The sequence below is a fragment of the Chiloscyllium plagiosum genome, unplaced genomic scaffold, assembly GCF_037043375.1.
Source record: "Chiloscyllium plagiosum isolate Xiang-an unplaced genomic scaffold, Cpla_swu_hap1 HiC_scaffold_12, whole genome shotgun sequence".
Lineage (NCBI taxonomy): Eukaryota > Metazoa > Chordata > Chondrichthyes > Orectolobiformes > Hemiscylliidae > Chiloscyllium > Chiloscyllium plagiosum.
Window position 1 is genome coordinate 10899580 of NW_028270150.1, and position 23916 is coordinate 10923495.

The 23916-nt window shown below is 43.1% G+C and overlaps 1 protein-coding gene across 1 annotated transcript; it reads right to left on the reverse strand.

Moving 5' to 3' along the window:
- Positions 1-4360: 4360 nt before the first annotated feature.
- LOC122554856 (lysozyme C-2-like) lies at positions 4361-23344 on the reverse strand. Its single transcript, XM_087993188.1, has 4 exons — positions 23215-23344; positions 20460-20633; positions 6667-6745; positions 4361-4496 (listed from the first exon to the last, which is right to left on the reverse strand). The coding sequence occupies exons 1-4, from the start codon at positions 23342-23344 to the stop codon at positions 4430-4432; spliced, it is 450 nt and encodes a 149-aa protein (XP_087849314.1). The 3' UTR covers positions 4361-4429.
- Positions 23345-23916: the final 572 nt, after the last annotated feature.

Sequence of the window (23916 nt, forward strand, 5' to 3'; positions counted from 1 at the left end):
CTGTGGAAAAAGGCTCTCACTGTTCACCCTGTCTAACCCTCTGATTATCATATACGTCTCAATTAAGTCATCACTCAACATTCTTCTCTTAGTTCCCTCAGCCTTTCCTCATAAGACCTTCCTTCCATATCAGGCAACATCCTAGTAAATCTCCTCTGAACCTTTTCCAAAGCTTCCACATCCTTCCTATAATGCAGTGACCAGAACAGCACACAATACTCCAGGTGCGACTTTACCAGTGCCTTGTACGGCTGAAACATGACCACGTGGCTCTGAAACTCAATCCCCCTACTATTATATATCAATGCACGCATTTGCTCGGTGGTTAGCACTGCTACCTCACAACGCCAGGGACCCGGGTTCAATTTCCACCTCGGGCGAGTGTCTGTGTGGATTTTGTACGTTCTCTCTGTGTCTGCGTGGGTGTGCTTTGGTTTTCTCCCACAATCCAAAGATGTGCAGGTCAGGTGAATTGGCCATGCTGAATTGCCCATAGTGTTGGGTGTATTAGTCAGGAGTAAATGTAAGGTAGGGGAATGGGTCTGGGTGGGTTACTCTTCGGAGGGTCGGTGTGGACTTGTTGGACCGAAGTGCCTGTTTCCGTACTGTAGGGAATCTAATCAAACACCATATGCCTTCTTAACAACCCTATCCGTCTGGGTGGTAAATTTCTGGGATTTATACACCTGGACACTGAGATCTCTCTGTTCATCTACACTGCCAAGAATTTTACCATTAGCCCAATACTCTGAATTCCTATTACTTCTTCCGAAGTGAACTACCTCACACTTTTCCGGATTAAACACCATTTGCTACTTCTCAGCCCAGCTCTGCATCTCATCTATCTCCCTATGTAAACCACAACATCCTTTGGCACTATTGACAACTCTGCCTACCTTTGTGTTATCCGCAAAATTACTAACCCATCCTTTTACACCCGTATCCAGATCATTTATAAAAATGACAACAGCAGTGGCCCCAAAACAGATCCTTGCGGTACACCTCTGGCAACTGAGCTCCAGGATGAACATTTCCCATCAACCACCACCCTCTGTCTTCTTTCAGCTAGCCAATTTCTGATCCAAACCGCCAAATCACCTCCAATCCCGAAACTCCATATTTTGTCCATGTGGAACCTTATCAAACGCCTTACTGAAGTCCATATACACTACATCAACTGTGTTACCCTCATCCACCTGTTTTGTCACCTTCTCGAAGAACTCAATAGGATTAGTTAGGCATGGTTAGAATAGTGCTGGAAAAGCACAACAGATCAGGCAGCATCCAAGGGACAGGAAAAAAGCCCATTATCAGGAATGAGGCTGGGAGTCTCGGGGGTAAAGAGATAAATGGGAGGGAGTGGGGTTGGGGAGGAGGTAGCTGCGAGTGCAATAGGTGGATGGAGGTGGGGGTAAGGGTGATACGTCAGAGAGGAGGGTGGAGCGGATAGGTGGGAAGGAAGATGGACAGATGGGCAGGTCATGAGGATGGTGCTGAGCTGCAAGGTTGGAACTACAGTAAGGTAGGGGAGGGGAAATGAGGAAACTGGTGAAGTCCACATTGATGCCCTGGAGTTGGAAGGTCCCGAGGCGGAAGATGACCCACTTTCGCTAGGTTAGGCATGACCTACTCTTCACAAAACCATGTTGACTATCTCTAATCAAATTATTCCTTTCCTTATCTCTTAGAACCTTTTCCAACACCTTACCCACAATGGAAGTCAGGCTCACTGGCCTATAATTACCAGGGTTGTCCCGACTCCCCTTCTTAAACAAGGGAACAACATTTGCTATCCTCCAGTCTTCTGGCACTATTCCTGTAGACAATGATGACATAAAGATCAAAGCCAAAAGCTCTGCATTCTCCTCCCTGGCTTTCCAGAGAATCCAAGCGTAAATCCCATCTGGCCCAGGGGTCTTATCTATTTTCAGATTTTCCAAAATTTCTAAAATCTCCTCTTTGTCAACCATAATCCCATCTAATTCAATAGCTAATATCTCCATATTCTCACTAACATTGCCTTTTTCCAATGTGAATACTCACAAAAAGTATTCATTGAGCTCGTCCCCTCTGGCCTCAGATTCCACACACAACTTTCTACTACTATTTTTGATGGGCCCTAAACTCACTCTAGTCATTCTTCTATTCCTGATATACCTATAAAAGGCCTTAGGGTTTAAGTCATAGAGATGTACAGCCTGGAAACAGACCCTTCAGTCCAACTTGTCCATGCCTACCACATATCCTTATTTAATCTCGTCCCATTTGCCAGCATTGGGCCCATATCCCTCTAACCTGTTCCTATTCATATACTCATCCAGATGCCTTTTAAATGTTGTCATTGTACCAGCCTCCACCACATCCTCTGGCAGCTCATTCCATACACGTACCACCCTCTGTATGAAAAAGTTGCCCCTTAGATCTCTTTTATATCTTTCTCCTCTCGCCGTAAACCTATGCCCTCTAGTTCTGGACTCCCCCAACCCAGAGAAAAATCTGTTTACTCTATCCATGCCCCTCATGATTTTATAAACCTGTATAAACTCATCCCCTCAGCCTCCGGCACTCCAGGGAAAACAGCCCCAGCCTGTTCAGCCTGTCCCTGTAGCTCAAATCCTCCAAACCTGGCAACATCCTTGTAAATCTTTTCTGAACCCTTTCAAGTTTCACAACAGCCTTCCTATAGGAGGGAGACCAGAATAGGTAGAAATTGCTCAGAAAAGGATCAAGACTCTGTGGAATTCATTGCCACAGAAGGCTATGGAGGCCAGGTCATTGAGTACATTTAAAACAGAGATGGATAAGTTCATGATTGCCAAGGGGATTAAAGGTTACGGGGAGAAAGTGGGAAAATGGGGCTGAAAAACCTGTCAGCCATGATTGAATGGCGGAGCAGACTTGATGGGCTGAATGGCCTAATTTTTGCTCCTATGTCTTATGGTCTAAGAACAAGAGAACATAGGTTGGAAATTAAGAAAGTGTAATGTGAGAAAAAAATAACATTTTCCCAAGAGTGGTTTGGATCTGGAACAGATGTATGCTTTTATCAGATTCAGTTGAGTCAGTCAAGAGTGCAGTAGCTAATTGTTGCAAAGGCATAAGGAAAAGGCAGGAGAATAGCACAAGGTAATGATGCTCCTATGGAGAGCTAGTACCCATTCAATGGGTCAAATGGCCTCATTTTGTTCTGTAAAACTTTGTGATTATGTGACCTGACCTCTCCAGAAGTCCATAAACTGTGATCCTAGGATTAGCGATTATTCCCTGATTAACATTCTGAGGAGCATTCAGATGCTCACTATGACTAAAGTTTGATTTAAAGGCAGGCAGCTATTGAAAAATAACGTGGACACTTAACAATTTGAGTATGTTCTTGTATTTATTCATTTCCTAATCCTTGTGGGAACATTTGGAAAATGCGTGGGTTTCCTCTGCGTGCTCCAGTTTCCTCCCACAATCCAAAGATGACCATGTTATGTGAATTGGCTGTGCTAAATTGTCGAGGAGAAAGTGAGGACTGCAGATGCTGGAGATCAGAGCTGAAAATGTGTTGCTGGAAAAGCGCAGCAGGTCAGGCAGCATCCTTGGAGCTGCCTGACCTCCTGTGCTAAATTGTCCCATAGTGTTCAGGGATGTGTATGCTAGGTGCGTTAGTCATGGGAAATGTAGAGTAATAGGGTAGGGGAATGGGTCTGGGTGAGTTACTCTTTGAAGGGTTGGTGTGGACTTGCTGGGCCGAATGGCCTATTTCCACACTGTAGTGATTCTATGATGATTCTGTGATTCTATTAGCCAGATCAAAACAGAACAGGAGCTCAATGCATTGCAGAAGCAGAAGTCAAACAATGAAGGGAATTGGTGTGAGGTTGGAGCATGTTAATAGACCTTCTCAGGGACTCTGTCCCTTACCATCACACTCTCATCATTTGAAATTGTGAGATTAATAGCAACATCTTGAAGAGAAATTTTGTTGTTGGTCTCAAATAGAATATCCAAGGCTGAGTTAGATTTTTGCTGAGGAAGGGAATCAAGGTTTAAGGGGATTGAATGGCAGAGCTCACTCGATGGGCTGAATGGTCTACTTCTGCTCCTGTATCTGATGGTCTTTCCGGGTCAGTCGACTGTTTTATTTCATCCTGTACTGCCCAGTGACACTGAAGCTCATTGAAGGCCATCACCCCTCTCTCAGCAGGAGGAAGGGGGAACTGATTCAGGAACTTCATGGCAGTGAACCACAGATGAAAATTCACAGTCCTACACTGCCTTCCAAACACTGATCAGGTTGGGGGGGTCAACAGCAAATGATTCCCAGGCCTGACTAATTAGCAGCTCCTGCAAGTCCAGGTTAATGAGATGTAAATGCGCTGGCAATGTGAAGATGTGAGAGGTGAGGTACAAAGTGTAAAACTGAGCATTGGCTCTTCTGTCTTCACATTCTGCAACTATCCAGAAGATGACTGAGATCTTGCCCCATGCACTTCTTCTTCCAGCCAGACCTGCAATGGAAAACAATGTTAAAGCTGGAAAAAGCAGGAACTTTGAACAAGAAGAGTCCCATTCATTCCACTCAGCTATATGCCATTCTAGTCCAGAAATAGGTCATTCAGCCCTTTGGGTCTTACATTTAGAATATTGTGAGTAATTGTGGGCCCCATATCTCAGGAAAGATGCACTGGTCCTGGAGCGAGTCCAAAGGAGACTCCTGAGAATGAAGGCTGAACATATGAGGAATGTTTGAGGACTCTGGGTCTATACTTGATAGAGTTTAGAAGGCTGAGAGGGGATATAATTGAAACTTACAGAGTGCTGAAAGGCCTGGATGGAATGGGGTTTGGGAAGATATTTCCATTAGCAGGAGAAACCCCCTAAGACTGGAGGCCACAGCCTTAGAGTAAAGGGAAGACCCTTTAGAACGGAGATGAGGAGAATCTTCTTCAGCCAGAGAGTGGTGAATCTGTGGAATTCACTGCCACAGAAGGCGGTGGAGGCCAGGTCATTGAGTATATTTAAAACAGAGATAGATAGGTTCTTGAGTATCAACTGGGATCAAAGGTTACAAGGAAACATATGTGAGAATTGGGTTGTGAAACTTATCAGTCATGACTGAATGTCAGATTAGACTCAATGGGCCAAATGACCTAATTTTTACTCCTATACCTTATGGTTTGTAAACAGCATGGTATTAAAGTGAAGTCCAGATTCAACCTTCCCCAGTCAATTGTTTTTTTACCTCCCTGCCAAATGGTGCAGAATCCTGGTTCTACTGGGGCTGTCACTTCAAATCTCTGTTATGTTTACACCACTGAGGCCCACCAGGATTCATAGTGTCCCTACAGTGCAGAAAGAGGCCCTTCAGCCCATTCAGTCTACACTGACTCTCTGAAGAGCACCCCACCCAGCACCATCTCATCTCTATAATCCCACATTTACCATAGCTGGTCACTTGCCCCACAGATCTCTACAAACTACGGGGCAATTTAGACTGAGGAGTGACCTTGTAGAGTGGCAGAGATACAGTAAATGGACAAGGGCTTTTCCTTGGGGTAGGGGAGCCCAAAACTAGAGGGTGTAGGTTTCCGGTGAGAGGGGAAAGAGGGACCTATGGGGTAACTTTTTCACACAGAAGGTGGTGCATGTCTGGAAAGTACTGCCAGAGGAAGTGATGGAGTCTGATACAACTACAACATTTAAAAGGCATCTGGATGGGTATATGAATAGGAAGGGTTTGGAGGGACATGGGCCAAATGCTGGCAAATGGGACTTGACTGATTTAGGGTTTCTGGTTGTCATAGATGAGTTGGACCAAAGTGTCTGTTTCCCTTCTGTATATCTCTATAGCTCTAATCCACCTAAATTACGCATCTTTGGACTATGGGAGGAAACCCACACAGCCACTGGGAGAATGTGCAAACTCCACACAGACAGTTACCCAAGGTTGGAATCGAACCTGGGTCCCTGGCGCAGTGAGGCAGTAATGCTAACCACAGAGTGACCTAAAAGGTGAATTTGATGGCAGGGTAAAATCACAAATAATCTTTGTGTATGTGCTAACAATATTCACAGCAAAAAGCTGAGCCAATCCCATCAAGTCGTTCAACCCAATTGAAATAAGGGCACGCTGCCTCAGAAATGGCTGCACTGTGGATCTCCCCTTTTGGGAAAACAAACTTCTACCTTTTTAAAAAAGTGAGGCAAGCATTGAAACTTGCTGGTGCATGTTCTCAGGAACGGCTGTTCAAATCTCTACCCTCTGGTATGACCATGAGAAAAGCCTGAGGTGTCACCAGCTGCAGAAAGTTGGCCGAATACCAACATTGACGACATTGGCTGCAAGTTCCATGGGTGTCCTGAGAGAACTCATGGTAGGCAATGACATCCTTCATAGCTCAGGCATGTTCTACCACAAAAATATCCTAAATATCCTAAAAGTCTCAGATCCCCATCACCTTGTCCAGTTCCCACCTTCTAAACAGGCAACCCTGACTTTCAATTTCACCATTTCTCTGATTCAATCGACTTTCTTCATACCATGATGATGTTTTGTACTGTGAACCCTAGCTCTTCACCTTGCATTCCCTTTAAGTCTGGTTTCTGTCATATTAAATTGTCATCATGGTTCACAGAGGCAGCGAGAAACTAAATAATAAAGCAGGGCTCAAAACATACCAGATATCCATTCCAAGCTGAGTAACAACCACAGACTTTACACATTGAATATCATCAGTGATATCATCATCCAGCAAACCTACAATAAGAAATGAATAAATTTAGCTTTAGTTTTTAGTTGCTCTTTTACAACAAAACCATTGTGCCATTAGAGAGAGCCAAGCTGAAGTTAGGGGGTATTTAGGGCAGGCCACACAATCCCAGCAAACAACTCAATTGATAGACTCAAATAGAGTTCACATCATTAAAAAGTGCAAGTTTTTCTTGCCCCACTGTGTCAACGGAAAGAGAGGACAAGCGGCAGTTTAACCTGATGGTCACTGCATTTCAGACAAAGGGTCAGCTTCAGAAGGTCGGCCATCATGGTGGGGATTGAACCAATGTTGTTGGTACTATCAATGAATCTCAAGCCAGCCATCTAAACTAACTGCCCCCAACATCAACGATACCTCACAAACAACAGTGACATCTCTTTCTAATCACAAGGTGATTTCCCCAGGAAGGAATGGTGACTGAAGGAGAGTTACATACTGAGCATTACATCAATCGAGGAGCTGTGTTTAGTTGACCAATATCTCACCTTCCAGGGAATCTCCTGTTTTCTGAAATCTAAGATGGCCCATGTTCTAGAGAAGGACAAAGAAAAATCTTCCAAGACACTCTGATGCTCACCTTGAAGTACAGCAACTCTATTATCAATGACCCTGGGAAGTCCTGAGGATCAGAGGGACCTTGTATGACTACTGGTCATTAGGACAGGTAGATAAAGTGGTTAAGAAAGCATATGGGATATTTGTCTTTATTAGTCGAGGCATAGAGTTTAACAGCAGGGGGCATTATGCTGGAACTGTATGAAATGTTGGTTGGGCCACAGCTGGAATATTGCGTGCAGTTCTGGAATCCACATTATAGGAGGGATGTGATAGCACTGGAGAGGGTGCAGAGGAGATTTACTCCTGGTGCCTGGGCTGGAGAGTTATGAAGAGAGATTGGATAGACTGGTGTTGTTTTCCATGGAGTAGTGGATCTGGAAGGGAGGGCATGATTGAGATGGATAATATTATGTGGGCATTGACAGGGTAGACAGGAAGAAACTTATCCACTTGGAGGGATCAGTGACCAGGGATATAGTATCACAAAGCTAGTCCCTTTTTGTTTCTAAAAGCTGTTCCTTGGTTCAAGGATACTCTGCCCTTGATTTGTTTCAGAGGGGTAATAAACCAGGCTGGGCTCTGAATCAGTCTGGTTTGGTACAGAAATGAAAAAGATTTTGAGAGGCCTTTTTTATATGTGTAAACAGATGAGACTTCAGGCCAAAGTGGTCATGTTTTAGAAGTGACCTGTATAAAGAGAGGAGAGTGGTCAGTTCTTTAGCTGAACTGAGCAGTTTTAGTTCAGTCTTGAACTGGTTGGAAGTTCAACAGGGAGCTGTGTGGATACTCTCTCTCTCTTTCTGCCCTTCAACTTCAATCTGTAAGCATGTGATCCATTCAAACTGATTTTTAAAGGGAGTTTGCTTATTGGGGCAGTTGTGTATATGTGGAACAGAAAAAAGGACCCCTACAGAACTCAGTCTTGTTGGATAGTCTTTATTCTGTTCTTTTTGTTTCATTGTGTAATTTTGTGAATACATTTTTGTCTGTTTTAAAATCTCGGAGCCAACCCAGCTAACTTAATCTGGGTAATTTACACTACACCTACTGAAATAAATTGCAAGGTTATGGGCTGAGCTGACTGCTGAAGCAGGTTTTGAGTGGTCTAGCTGAGTCCATAACAGACTGGGGGCTCTTGGCAGGATTGTAAACAGCGAGTGGTCGGTGTTAGTGTTTGTATTTCGGATGTTGGTTTGGGTGGGTAGACAAAGTTTGGGATAGGAATGGCTCTTTCAGTCACCAAAAAGTTTCTGGATGTGGATGCAGTGACTATGGATGTTTTGCAAAAATTGAATAAGACCAAGCTGCAGGAATTAGCAGGGAAGCTGGAATTGGAAGTGTTTGCTTCTGTGGGGGAATGAGAGATAATTACAGCAATAGCTCAGCATTTAAACTTGCTGGAGAAACCATTAGAATCTATAGAGATGGCAAGAATTCAATTGCAAATGAAGCAGCTTGAGTTAGAGGTGAGAGGTAAGGAAAAGGCAGTAGAAATGAAAGTTTGAGTTACAATTAGAAGCAGAAGAGAGGGAAAAAGAGTGTTTGAACTTCAAAAACTGACACTTAAAAAGGAAAGTCAGCTTAAAAGGCTGGAGATAAAGATTGAGGGTAGGCTCAGTGAGGAAGTAGTGAAAACTCATGTGGAAGAGCAGAGAGTTAAAACAGCGAGGTCAGCAGCTGAAGGGGCTGATGACTATGAGCAGGTCCATAAAACATGGTTTGGCTTCCAGAATCAATTTCAGTCTCTGAGGGATAGAAATTGGGGTAAAGAGAAATCCTCATGTGGAAAGGGAATGGTAGATCTCAGTGAAGATCATCAGGATAACCTACCACAGGGTAAAAAAAACACCTTTGAGGGGGACAAAGAAGTTAAAAAGCTCCGGTGTTTTCATTGTAATAAAACACAGTGTTGGTGGGCTCAGAGAAAGCCAGATGTAGGAAAACCCGATGAGTAGCAAAATGCTCAAGGGAAATTAGACAACTGCTTCAGAGTGTACAAGATGATCAGAGGTTGATTAAGGAGGAAGTGCCAGATCTGCTTAAAAAATATACATGCAAGGGTAAAGTTTATTCACATAGGCCAGGAGTAGTAGGTAAAGAGGTTACAATATTAAGGGACACAGGAATCCTTTCAGTCTTAAAGCTGAAGGATGAGGGACTATTGCTAGAAAAGGTTCTGGTAACAGGAATTCATTGTGAGACAAAGAGTGCTTAGTTATGTAAAATGAGGCTAGAGGATCCAGAGAAACGTAGAGAATTTGTAGTTGGAGTACTGGACAAACTCTCAGCTTCAGGAATTCAATTTGTCCTTGGAAATGATAAAGCTGATTCACCGGTAGGTGTGCTGCCTACTCTTGTTGAAAAGCCAGTGGAGATGCAGGCAACTGAAGACATGAAGAATGTTTGTCCAGGAATTTTCCCAGATTGTGTGATCACAAGATCACGGAGGCACAAGTTGAAGCAGAAGAGATCAAAAGACACAGATAAGGAAGCTTACATAGCATTATCCGAGATCTTTTTTGATCAGATAAGTGGAACAGAGAAGAAGCAAATAGCTAAACATGCCAATATCTTTAGCTCTACTAAACTGATTGAATTACAGCAGAAAGATGAGGAGTTAAAACAGTTAAATCAAAAGGCATCTTCAGAGAAAGATAGTTAATGCATTCCTGTGTGTTATTACTGAACAAATGATGTCTTAATGAGGAAATGGAAACCATCAAATATCTAAGCAGATAATAAATGGACAGAGATTCATCAAATTGTTTTGCCAGTAGGGTCTCAAAAGGAGGTGCTGAGAGTGATGCTGATAGCATCCAAGCTATCACTTGGAAGTCGTTTCAGGGTGAAAACACAGGCTAAAATGCAAATGCATTTTTACTGTTCAACAGTACAAGTTGTCATTGAATTACTGCAAGGTGTAGTTGAATTTTGCCAGACATGTCATGCATGTCAGCTAATTGGAAAACCACAGGCAGTAATAAAACCTGCACCTTTAATACCTATTCCAGCATTTGAGGAATCTTTCACAGATTCTTGATTGATTGCGTAGTTCCCCTACCTCAAACAAAAAGTGGGAATAAGTATTTATTAACAATAATGGATGTGTTGACTAGATTTCCAGAGGCAATCCCATTACGCAACATTACAGCTAAAAAGGTTGTCAAAGAACCACTTAGATTTTTTACTCGATACGGCCTGCCAATAGAAATCCAGTCAGATCAAGGATCAAACTTCACATCCAAACTATTCATAGACAACTTGGGAATAAAACAATTCAAATCTGCCGCATACCATCCAGAATTGCAGCGAGCACTAGAGAGATGGCATCAAGCATTAAAGGCAATGTTGAGGGCTTATGGTCAGGATTATCCAGATGTTTGGGATAAGGGGGTTCCATTTGTACTTTTTGCGATCAGAGATGCACTGAATGAATCGACCAAATTCAGTCCATTTGATTTAATTTTGGGGCACTAAGTAAGAGGACCGTTAAAATTGATTAAGGAGAAATTAATAAGTCAGAATTCAGAGATCACCCATTTGAAGTATTTGTCAAATTTTAGAGAATGACTAAATAGAGCTGGAGAATTGGCTAGACAGCATTTAAAAGTATCAAAGTATACAATGAAACAGGAAGTGGATAAGAAATCAAAAATTCACAATTTTGCATTTGAAGCTGAAGTATTGGTGTTACTTCCAGTAACAGGAGAGCTTTCAAAAACAAGGTTAAGTGGACCTCATCAAATCGAGAAGAAATTAAGTGAGGTGAACGACTTGATAAGGATTCCAAACAGGAAGGAATCTCACAGAGTGTCTCATGTGAATATGCTCCAAAGTTATTTTGATCGGGAAGGAAAGCAAGAGAGAAGGTGTTAATGATTATAGCACAGAAGGAAAAGCCAAGTTCAGAGGATTCTGAATTGGGCATTCCTCAAATCAAACTGGACATGCTGTGGATGGGGATGAGGGACAGAAGCAACAGCAAGTAAAATAGATGGTCAAGGAGCGAAAAGCAAGGGAATAATAGCAGTCATGAAGTGATATAGGTAAAGAGTAGGTGTTAATAGCAGAAAATAGATCAGCTCTTCTGAGAACAAATCCCCATTCCAATAGGCCGCTTTGCTTTCATGCTCATATTTCTCTTACAGGTCTCAAAGCAAGTTGAAGGAGCAGCACCACATTTTCCACATTGGTAGAAACTCTATTGATGCTGCCAGACCTGCTAAGTTTCTCCAGTGCTTTCTGTTTTTATTTCAGGTCTCCAACATCCAAGGTACCTTGCTTTCCATTGGCATTGTACTCACTGGAGTTCAGAAGAATGAGAGGTGATCTTTCTGAAAACCTGCAGCTCTTGACAGGGTGACTGCTGCGAAGATACTTTGACTCTTACATTGACATTCACCATAGTTGCTGAGATTAATTCAGTGGTGGGCTTTCTCACATATTCATTTGTTCCACGATTAGTGTGGCGTATCATTCACAAAGTTCACTGCAACAGCTTACCAATCCTCCTTTGACAGCTTCTGCCTTAGCTAGAAGGACAAGGGCAGCAGATACATGGGGATGCCACCACTTGAAATCTAGCACCAACCGCCCCCCCCCCCCCCCCAAACCACTCGTCATCCTGACATACAAATATATTGCCATTCCCCTAGTGTTGTTTGGTCAACGTCCTGGGAGAGACGTTCTCTCTCTAATGACATTGTGGGTGTCCCTGCTCTCTTGGAGTGCAGGGACCTTCACATGACCTTCTTGAGAATGATTAGGGATGAAGAATAAATATTGGTTTTGAGCCTCTTGACCCATGTTCCTGCCAGGCAGATGCCCACTTCCCCAACCTACTCTTCAGGCTCCATGCCATCGTACACTGTAGGCCGGGAAACTGAAACACTGAAACATTTATAAAGCACCTTTTACATTTTCAGGGCCTCTCAAACTGTTTTACAGCCAATCAAGTAATTTTTTAAATGTGCCAGTTTTGCATTGCAGGAAATTGTTTTATTCACTTGTGGGGCATGGGCAATCCTGGCAGGACCAGCATTTATTGTCCATTCTTATGTCATTGAGAGGCTGGTGGTGAGCTGCCTTCTCAAATCACCACAATCCATGTGCTTATGTAGTCCCAAAATGTAAGTTCCAGGATTTTGACCGAGTGATGCTGAAGGAACAGTGATATATTTCCAAGTCAGGATAGTGAATGACTTGGAGGGGAGCTTGCAGGGAATGGTGTTCCCATGTATCCGCTGCCATTGTCTTTCTAGATGATCATGGTCATGAGTTTGGTAGATGCTATCTAAAGATCTTTGGCGAATTTCTGCAGTGAATCTGAGAACATAGAACAATGAACTTGGAACATTGAACAGTCATAGAGTCACAGAGTCATACAGATGTACAGCATGGAAACAGACCCTTCGGTCCATCTTGTCCATGCATACCAGACATCCCAAACAAATCTAGTCCCACCTGCCAGTACCCAGCCCATATCCCTCCAAACTCTTCCTATTCATATACCCATCGAGGTGCCTTTTAAATGTTGCAATTGTACTAGCCTCCATCACTTCATCTGGCAGCTCATTCCATATACGTACCACCCTCTGTGTGAAAAAGTTGCCTATTTGGTCTCTTTTATATCTTTCCCCTCTCACCCTAAACCTATGCCTCCTAGTTCTGGACTCCCCCACCCCAGGGAAAGACTTTATCAATTTACCCTATCCATGCCCCTCATGATTTTATAAGCCTCTATAAGGTCACCCATCAGCCTCCGATGCTCCAGGGAAAACAGCCCCAGCCTGGTTAGCCTCTCCCTGTAGCTCAAATCCTCCAAGTTGAAACTTTATTGCTGGAACAGCACAGCAGGTCAGGCAGCATCCAGGGAACAGGAGATTCGACGTTTCGGGCACAGGCCCTTCTTCAGGAATGAGCAGAGAGTGTTCAGCAGGAGAAGATAAAAGGTAGGGAGGAGGGACTTGGAGGAGGGGCGTTGGAAATGTGATAGGTGGAAAGAGGTCAAGGTGAGGGTGATAGGTCGGAGTAGGATGGAGTTCATCCCCTTGGACTTCACCAGTTTCTTCATCCCCCCTCATCATCCCCCCTCCCCCCACCTTGTCTCAGCCGAATCCCTCCAGCCCGGCACCGCCTTCCTGACCTGCAGTCTTCTTCTTGACCTCTCCGCCTCCATCCTACTCCGACCTATCACCCTCACCTTGACCTCTTTCCACCTATCACATTTCCAACGCCCCTCCTCCAAGTCCCTCCTCCCTACCTTTTATCTTCTCCTGCTGAACACTCTCTGCTCATTCCTGAAGAAGGGCCTGTGCCCGAAACGTCGAATCTCCTGTTCCCTGGATGCTGCCTGACCTGCTGTGCTGTTCCAGCAATAAAGTTTCAACTTTGATCTCCAGCATCTACAGACCTCACTTTCTCCTCAAATCCTCCAACCCTGGCAACATCCTTGCAAAGCTTTTCTGAACCCTTTCAAGTTTCACAACATCTTTCCAATAGGAAGGAGACCAGAATTGCACGCAATATTCCAACAGTGGCCTAACCAACGTCCTGTACAGCTGCAACTCCCGTACTCAATGCTCTGACCAATAAAGAAAAGCATACCAAACACCTTCTTCACTATCCTATCGACCTGTGACTCTACTTTCAAGGAGCTCTGAACCTGCACTCCAAGGTCTCTTTGTTCAGCAACACTCCCTAGGACCTTACCATTAAGTGTATAAGTCCTGCTAAGGTTTGCTTTCCCAAAATACAGCATCTTGCATTTATTTAAATTAAATTCCATCTGCCACTTCTCAGCCCATTGGCCCATCTGGTCCAGATCCTGTTGTAATCTGAGGTAACCTTCTTCACTGTCCACTACACCTCCAATTTTGGTGTCATCTGCAAACTTACGAACTGTACCTCTTATGCTCGCATCAAAATCATTTATGTAAATGACAAAACGTAGAGGGCCCAGCACCGATCCTTGAGGCACTCCACTGGCCACAGGCCTCCAGTCTGAAAAACAACCCTTCACCACCACCCTCTGTCTTCCACCTTTGAGCCAGTTCTGTATCCAAATGGCTAGTTCTCCCTGTATTCCGTGAGATCTAACCTTGCTAATCAGTCTCCCATGGGGAACCTTGTCGAACGCCTTACTGAAGTCCATATCGATCACATCTACTGCTCTGCCCTCATCAATCCTCTTTGTTACTTCCTCAAAAAACTCAATCAAGTTTGTGAGACATGATTTCCCACTCACAAAGCCATATTGACTATCCCTAATCAGTCCTTGCCTTTCCAAATACATATACATCCTGTCCCTCAGGATTCCCTCCAACCAGTTGCCCACCACAGAGGTCAGGCTTATTGGTCTGTAGTTCCCTGGCTTGTCCTTACCACCCTTCTTCAACAGTGGCATCACGTTAGCCAACCTCCAGTCTTCTGGCACCTCACCTGTGACTATCGATGATATAAATATCTTAGCAAGGGGCCCAGCAATCACTTCTCTAGCTTCCCACAGAGTTCTTGGGTACACCTGATCTGGTCCTGGGGATTTATCCACTTTTATGTTTTTCAAGACATCCAGCACTTCCTTCTCTGTAATATGGACATTTTTCAAGATATCACCATCTATTTCCCTACAGTCTAATCTTCCATATCCTTTTCCACAGTAAATACTGATGCAAAATACTCATTTAGTATCTCCCCCATTTTCTGCAGCTCCACACAAAGGCCGCCTTGCTGATCTTTGAGGGGACCTATTTTCTCCCTAGTTACCCTTTTGTCCTTAATGTATTTGTAAAAATCCTTTGGATTGTCCTGATTTACCAAAGCTATCTCATGTCCCCGTTTTGCCCTCCTGATTTACCTCTTAAGTATACTCCTACTGCCTTTATACTCATCTAAGGATATACTTGATCTCTCCTGTCTATACCTGACATATGATTCCTTCTTTTTCTTAACCAAACCCTTAATTTCTTTCAACATGCAGTATTCTCTATACCTACCAGCCTTTCCTTTCACCCTAACAGGAATATACTTTCTCGAGATTCTCGTTATTTCATTTCTGAAGACTTCCCATTTTCCAGCCGACCCTTTACCTGCACACATCTGCCCCAATCAGCTTTTGAAAGTTCTTGCCTATTACCATCAAAACTAGCCTTCCCCCAATTTAGAACTTTAACTTTTATATCCGGTCTATCTTTTTTCATCACTCTTTTAAAACTAATAGAATTATGATCACTGGTCCCAAATGCTCCCCCACTGACACCTCAGTCGCCTGCCCTGCCTTATTTCCCAAGTTTTGCATCTTCTCTCATAGGGACATCCACAGACTGAATCAGAAAATTTCCTCGTGCACACTTAACAAATTCCTCTCCATCAAAACCCTTAACACTACGGCTGTCCCTGTCAATGTTTGGAAAGTTAAAATCCCCTACCATAACCACTCTATTATTCTTACAGATAACTGAGATTTCCTCACAAGTTTGTTTCTCAATTCCCACTGACTATTAGGAGGGTCTATAATACAATCCCAATAAGGTGATCATCCCTTTCTTATTTCTCAGTTCCACCCAAATAACTTCCCTGGATGTATTTCCAGGAATATCCTCCCTCAGTCCAGCTGTAATGCTCTCCCTTATCAAAAACGCCACTTCCCCTCCTCTCTTGCCTCCCTTTATGTCCTTCCTGTAACATTTGTATCCTGGAACATTAAGCTGCCAGTCCTGCCCATCCCTGAGCCATGTTTCTGTAATTGCTATGATATCCCAGTCCCAAGTTCCTAACCATGCCCTCAGTTCATCTGCCTTCCCTGTTCGGCCCCTTATATTGAAGTAAATGCAGTTTAATTTATTAGTCCTACCTTGTCCCTGCCTGCCCTGACTGTTTGACTCGCTTCTGTTCTCAACTGTACCAGTCTCAGATTGATCTCTTTCCTTACTATTTCCTTGGGTTTCCCCCCCCCCTCCACACCCCACCCTCCCCCCCCCACCCCACCTTACTAGTTGAAATCCTCCCAAGCAGCTCTGCTTGTATATTAGTCCCCTTCCAATTTAGGTGCAATCCGTCCTTCTTGTACAGGTTACTTCTACCCCAAAAGAGATTCCAATGGTGCAAAAATGTGAATCCTTCTCCCATACACCAGCTCCTCAGCCGCGCATTCATCTGCTCCATCATCCTACTCCTGCCCTCACTAGATCGTAGCACCAGGAGTAAACCAGATATTACTACTCTTGAGGACATCCTTTTTAAATTCCTGCCTAACTCTCTGTAATCTCCCTTCAGAGTCTCAACCTTTTCCCTTCCAATGTCGTTGGTTCCAATGTGGACAATGACCTCCTGCTGGTCCCTTTCCCCCGTGAGAACATTCTGCACCCTCTCTGAGACATCCTTGATCCTGGCACCAGGGAAGCAACACACCATTCTGATTTTTCGCTGCTGGCCACAGAAACGTCTGTCTGTACCTCTGACTACAGAATCCCCTAATACAATTGATCTCTTGGAACCCGTCTCAACTATACCAATCTCAGATTGATCTCTTTCCTCACCATCTCCCTGGGTCACACCCCCCACCTTTGCATTAAAACCAGTCTCAATATCAGAAACTTGGCTGTTCGTGCTACATTCCACTGACAATCCATTACCCCTACATTTTCCAAAGCATACCTGTTTGAAATGGGGTAACCACAGAAGACCCCTGATCTATCTACCTACCTCTCTTACCTTTCCTGGAGTTAACCCATCTATATGACTGTGTCTGCGACTTTTCTCCCTCCTATAATTGCCATCCATCACAGCCCCTTGCTCTTGTAAGTTCCTCATTGCCTCAAACTGTTGCTCCAACATCTGATAGGATTCGCAACCAACAGCATTTATTGCAAATATAATCCTCAGTAACACGTAAACTCTCCCTAAACTGCCACATCTGACAAGAAGAGCATATCACTCTACGAAAGGCCATTTGTACTTCCAAGTGACAGACCCAGAAAATAGCACTGTCTTATTCCTCTACAAAACACTGCTCCAGGCTAACATAATACTTATGGCTTATATTTTATGTTCAATCAAGAGACATATCTCAATAAAACATATAATCAAGAAAGAACACAATATATTCATTACTGCTGACTGAGAGCAAGGCCCCAAAGCCACATTTAAATCTATTCACTTATCTGTCTCTGTGCTCTGACCTCTCCCAAACAGGTTCCTCATGCTCAGTTGTGAATTTCACTGTTTGTTCATTTTCCCAGATGCAGTTCGGTGTCCAGTGATACATGAATTAAACAGCAAAGACAGTAACTGCGCAGGTTCACTGCTGTGTCGGGGAGCAGTGTGGGTTTCCCTCTCTCTCTCTTTCTCTCTCTCTCTTCCCCTCTCTCTCTCTCTCTCTCTCTCTATCTGTTCTGCACTGACCTCACCAATACAGCACAAGATCAGGCCCTTTGGCCCATCATGTCTGTGCTGACCTTAACATTATTGTAAACTAATCTCACATGCCTGCACATGGTCTGTACCCCTCAAATCCCTACCTATGTCTGTCTGAATGTCTCTTAAATGTGGCTATTGTCTCTGCTTCTACTGACTCCCCTGCCAGTGCATTCCAGAAACCTACCATGCTCTGCATAAAAATCCTGCCTCTCACATTTTCTTTAATCTTTCCCCCCCTCACTTCAAACGTAATCCTCCTAATATTTGACATTTCCGGTCTCTGACGATCCACCCTACCATTGCCTCTCATAATTTTATATACTTCTCTATCAGGTCACCCCTCAGACTCTGACACTCTAGTGAAAACAATCCAGATTTGTCCATCCTCCCTTTATATCTGATACACTCCAATCCAGGCAAACTCCTGGCAAACCTCTTTCCCACCCTCTCCAAAGCCTCCACATCCTTCCTGTAGTGTTGCAACCAGAATTGCACACCATACTCCAAAATGTGGCAATCCAGCTGTAATATCACTTTTATATTCAATGCCATAACCAATGAAGGCAACATACCATGTGCCTTCCTTACCACCTTATCTAGTTGTGTTATTACTATCAGGGAGCTTTGAACTTGTACCCCAAGATCCCCCAGTGTATCAATGCTCCTCAGGGTCCTGTCATTTACTGTACATTTTTCCATTGATTTGATCTGCCAAAATGCATCACCACATACTTGTCTAGAGTAAACCCTGTTTGCCATTTCTATACCCAACTTGCCAATTGATCAATATCCTACTGTATCCTTTGGTGATCGTCCTCACTATCCACAACTCCATCAATGTTTGTGTCAGCTACAAACTTACTAATGAGACCACTTACATTTTCACTGAAACCATTTATACATTTTACAATCAGCAGAGGTCCTAGCTCTGAACCTTGCATAACACTAGTAATCACAGAGCTCCAGTCAAAACAACACTCCTTCACAACTATCCTCTGTCTCCTGTGACCAAGCCAATTTTTTTATCCAATTTACCAAATCAATGTGGATCCCAAGTGATTTAATCCACTAGACCAGACTACCATGACGAACCTTGTCAAATGCTTTAGTAAAGTCCATATAGACATCCCTATCCTCAGCAATCATCTTTGTCACTTCCTCGAAAAACTCTATCCCGTTTCTGAGACAAGACCACCCTTGCACAAATGCTGACTATTTCTGTATAGCCCATTCTTTCCCAAATGCGAGTAATCCTAGAGCCTAATAGTCTTCTCCAATAATTTGCCTACCACGATGTAAGGCTTACCAGCCTAAAATTACCTGGGTTATCCCTCTTGTCCTTCACAAACAACCAACCAACATTGGCCTATCTCAAGTCTTCGAAGGCCTCACCTGTGAGACCTCACAGGAATGTGCTGGTCCTGAACTCTGATCAACTGGCCTTTGAAAGATTTATCCTCAGACTCCCCCAATCTAATTTCTCCACTTCCTGCCTAATTTTGTATTCATATTACTGATCGTCTAGATGCTGCTACTGTACATTGGTGATAGAGGTGATTGATGTTAGGGTTGGTGTAAATGAAGTGGGCTGCTTTGTCCTGGATGGTGTCAAGCTTCTTGAGTGTTGTTGGAGCTGCACCCATCCAGGCAAGTGGGGAATATTCTATCACACTCCTGATGTTTGTCTTGTAGATGGTGGACAGAATTTGGTGAGTCAGGAGGTGAGTTCTTGCTGCAATATTCCTAATGTCTGACCTGAACCTTTAGCTCCTGTATTTACTGTACATACTCGAGTAATAGTCATATTTTTATGACTACTTTTTAAGGTAAAATTTTGGGGGTCAACTATTACATGGATACTACTTTTGAGGGGCTGAAAGAAATGAATTATGGTAATTCCAAACACCTGGAGTGGAACTAACAGCCAGAGGACTGGAAGACCGGGAGCAGAACAGAACAACCAGCAGATTGGAAAGCTGGAACGGAACGTGGCGGCCTGCACACTGACTCATAAACATTGATCTGTTATCTGTGAAGAACTGGGGTCAACTTTTACATGAGATAAATGGAAAATCCCAGGTTATTTGGCCAAAAATAGGGGGTTGACTTTTAAATGAGATCAACTATTACTTGAATATATACGGTATATGGCAAATCCAATTTAATTTCGAGTTAATGGTAACCCCCATGAAATAAATAGTATGGGATACAGTGATGGTAACACCATTGACTGTCAAGGAACAGTGGTTAGATGTTAGATGTCTTGTAGTTGAGAATGTCATTGCGTTGCACAAATGTTGCTTGCCACTTGTCAGCCCAGGCCTGCATACTTTCCAAGTCTTGTAACATTTGGACTGATTCAGTTTTTAGGAGCTGCAAACTTAGTAATCAAATTGCAAACCACAAACTCCCACTAACGGCAATTTTAATGGCCAGATCATCTTTGTTCTTTCAATTATGTTGGTTCAAGGTGAGAAATTAACTCTCCTGCTCATCTTTGGAAAAGTGCAGCTACCTGAGAGGGCAACCAGGGTCCATAAGGCTGTGCCACTGACAGCGCTGCACTCTATCAATATCGCAGGAGCTAGAAACGCTGCCTTGGCAGTTATGCTTCGGAGGACACTTTAAACTCACATCCTCTGGCTCAGAGGTTGAGAGTGCTATTCATGGAACCACAGCAGGTACAAGACAAAAACAAGATTGATGTAGTGTTGGTCAACTTACTGCTACAGTTGATTTGACAAAGATTGTAGCTGAATGTAGGTGTACCATCATTGCACCACTCCTTGTTGTTGATCTGGAAAATCCCATAGTTAGTTGATGTGATTATTCCAAGATAGCGGTAATGTCTTTTTAACGTTGTGTTGTATCCACTTTCAATGTCAACCATACACACCCCTAAAATTAAAACAGCACAAGGACGCGATTGGCTGTAATATTTCACAAACACAAGTTTGACTCACTTTTAACCTTTACTTTTTTGGTTTGCTCACAGTCACAAGAATTCGGTGAAGTGCACTCGCTGAAAGATTTTCCAACTATCAATGTTTACTCGGACATCCCCAGAAACTGAAAGTTAATTCCATGAGCAATGAAGACTAGCAGCAGCCCTGAGAAGCAGATTCACAGGAGAGGTTTTTTTTTGCCTACTTTGCAATGTTTTGTTGAATGTGGAAATGGAGAATTAAAGCCTATTTGGCAGAATTAGGTGATTGGTGATGCAAAGTAACCAGGAAACTACCTAACCAGAAATCAATGCCCAATTCTGGGATTTTGCAGTGAATGCAGTGTTGTTGGTTTTCAGCACAAAGAGCAAATTGTGCAAAGATTTAACTCGAGCTAACTTGGCATTTGTAAAATGTTTCAAACAGCTTGGCCATCCATAGCTCTCAGATAATTGCAGGTTCTTGTTTATACTTCAGTTAGTGTTAACAGTGAATGCATGCTGTACGGAGTCACGTGACATCTAAAATGGGCACCAACTTCACTGTTTGGAAAGTGATTGGTGAATTCCTTCTATTGTGTTCATCATATACCAGCTCAGAAATGCCCAGAAGGTCTCTGCTGGTGTTTCTACTCCATGTAAGCCTCCTCCCACTTTGCTTCATCCCACCCTTTCACCGTAACCTAAATCCACCATCCCATTTCATCGACCATCTCTGTTGCTCAAATTGCGAGGAAGGTTTAGATCAATTTTTGGAATGTTACTTCAGGATCTCCGGACAACATTTTCAGTACATGTAGAACACTACATTATTCAATGGCCCCAAAATCTCCTGCAGTTGAAATCTTTCATTTTGTTTTGTTGCTCCCTCTGTTGTTCTGTCATAAATTTGCTCCACTTAGATTTCAGTTACGTTGCACCTCAGGCCTTTCTCTGACTTTTACTTTGATAGTTAAGTGTTCTCCAGGGAGTAGTGATGGTGGAAATTCAAATTCAGTTTGAGTGAGAGCACCTCAGGTCTCAAAGCAGTGTCCTCAACCTAAACAAGGCCAATTACTGACATATGGAGAAAGAGTTGCCTAAAGCAGGAAAAATTGACTGAGGGGAAAATTAGCAGATAAGCAGTGTTTCAGCAATATTTTGTAACACTTAGCCAAAATTTATTCGGGTCTAAAACCATGATTAAATAAGAAGGATGTACCACCTGTGATTAACAAAGATAGACAAGGAGAGTATGCAATCAAAAACCAAGGTATACAAAGTAACAAAAATTATTGGTAGGCTAAAGGATTGGGAATCTTGAAGGAACCAGCAATGCATGACTAAAATGCCAATGAAAAGGAAAAAAAACTGTGAAACTAAATTGACAAGAAACATAAAAACAAACAGAAAGAGCTTCTGCAAGTTTACAAAAAGAGAGTAGCTAAAGTGAATGTGAGGCTCTTGGAAGATGCAACTCTCGGGAATTAATAAAGGGAAATGGCAAATGAATTAAACCAATATTTTGTTTTGGACTTTGAGTGAGAATGCTATGAGCATCTGAAAGATAACATGTAAGCAAAATGCTAATGGGAACAAAATTCTTCAATAGTCACCATCAGGAGGGATAAAATATTTGACAAACTTATAACTGAGTAGTTGCCAGGACCTGCTGGCTTGTATTCAAGAGCTTTAAAGGAAGTGGCTTCAGAGGTAGAGGAAGCATCGGTTGTAATATTCTAGAACTCACAAGAAACTTGGAGGGTTCCAGCAGATTGGAAAATCACTAATGGGCCACCCTTGTTCAAGAATGGAGGGACAGAGAAAGTAGAAAACTATAGCGTAATACATTGACAGAAGTCACATGACACCAGGATCTCGTACAATATGTTTATTTGAAATCACAAACTTTCGGAGCGCTGCTCCTTCGTCAGGTGTCATGTGACTTCTGACTTTGTCCACACCAGTCCAACACTGGCACCTCCACATCATACCTATCATTGAAAAAGAGTTAGAGTCCATTATCAAGGAAGACATTTGGAAAAGCTTAATGCCATCAAAGCAGTGTCAACATAATTTAATGAAATGGATTTGGAAATGGAGGGATAGAGATGAGATGGAGATCAAACAGAGCACTACAGGACCTAACATCAAATCTGATGAAAAGTCACAACCTAAATCTCTTTCTCTGCCTTCAGATGCTGACTGAACTGTTGGGTTTCTCCGGCCACTTTCTGTTTTTATTTTTGGCCTACCTGCAGTTTCTTATTTGCTGAGACCTGAAGATGCACCGACGTGAGGAAGGTAAAACCGTATTTCAGCTGTTTCCCCCTTCTCTCCTCTAATGCTTTCTCTTCCTGGTAGCGGCTGGCCCCCTGTAGCTGGGGGCTCTGTAAAGCCCAGCCCGACATCACACAGTGCATTGACTCTCTAACTCACTGACAGGAACCTAACATGAACACTATTGTGACAGGCAATGAGGTGAAAGAGAGGGCCTAGTGCGGATACATAAATGCACTGGGCTTTGTTAAAAAGCAATGAAACAGTGAGACTCACAGTCCGCCAATCTGTGCCTGTGAAATCCATCTAATCCTTTATCCTTCAAAATCCGAGCAAATTCGCATTTCTCATAGACCTTGGCACCTATTGACATAAGCAGGAGACTGAGAAGTAGGAGTGCCCTCATTAGCTCAGCTGTCTCAATTGATTCTGCTCTTACACGGAAATATTATGTTCAGCTCACAAAGATCCGCAAAGACAAACCTGGAAAATAATGAGAGAAAGAAAATGCATTTTGAATGACAAAATGTGCCAATGATTTAATGATAATCGGAATAAGGGGAAGGAAGAGAAACAGCTGGGGGACCAGGACAGCTTTGCCTAATCTCTCCCCTCTATCTTTCTGAAGGCTGGATACAACAGCTTTACTTCTCATTGCCCAAGAGATGCATTTGTCATACGTTAGACAGGTTCTCTGCCACAGAAAGTGGTTGAGGCCAAAAACAATGAATGTTTTCAAGAAGGAATTATAGACCTTAGGGTGAGAGGGATCAAAGGGCATGGAGGTAAAAGCAGGAACAGGGACTGAGTTGAATAATCAGCTCATAGGGCTGAATGGCCTACTCCTATTTTCTATGAGTGACTGAAGTCTCTTCACCTGATGAAGGAGCAGGGCTCCAAAAGCTTTGTGATTTTAAATAAACCTGTTGCACTATAACCTGGTGTCATGTGAATCCTGAGATTGTACAGGACATTGGT

Bases quoted from the DNA above. Each gene is read 5' to 3' on its own strand.
- LOC122554856 (XM_087993188.1), bottom strand. From the start codon at position 23,344: ATGAGGGCACTCCTACTTCTCAGTCTCCTGCTTATGTCAATAGGTGCC. The intron at 20,634-23,214 runs GTGAGTCTCACT...TTTTAATTTTAG, and splicing joins CAGGCACAGATTGGCGGACT to GGGTGTGTATGGTTGACATT. The intron at 4,497-6,666 runs GTATGTTTTGAG...TTTCCATTGCAG, and splicing joins CAGCTTGGAATGGATATCTG to GTCTGGCTGGAAGAAGAAGT.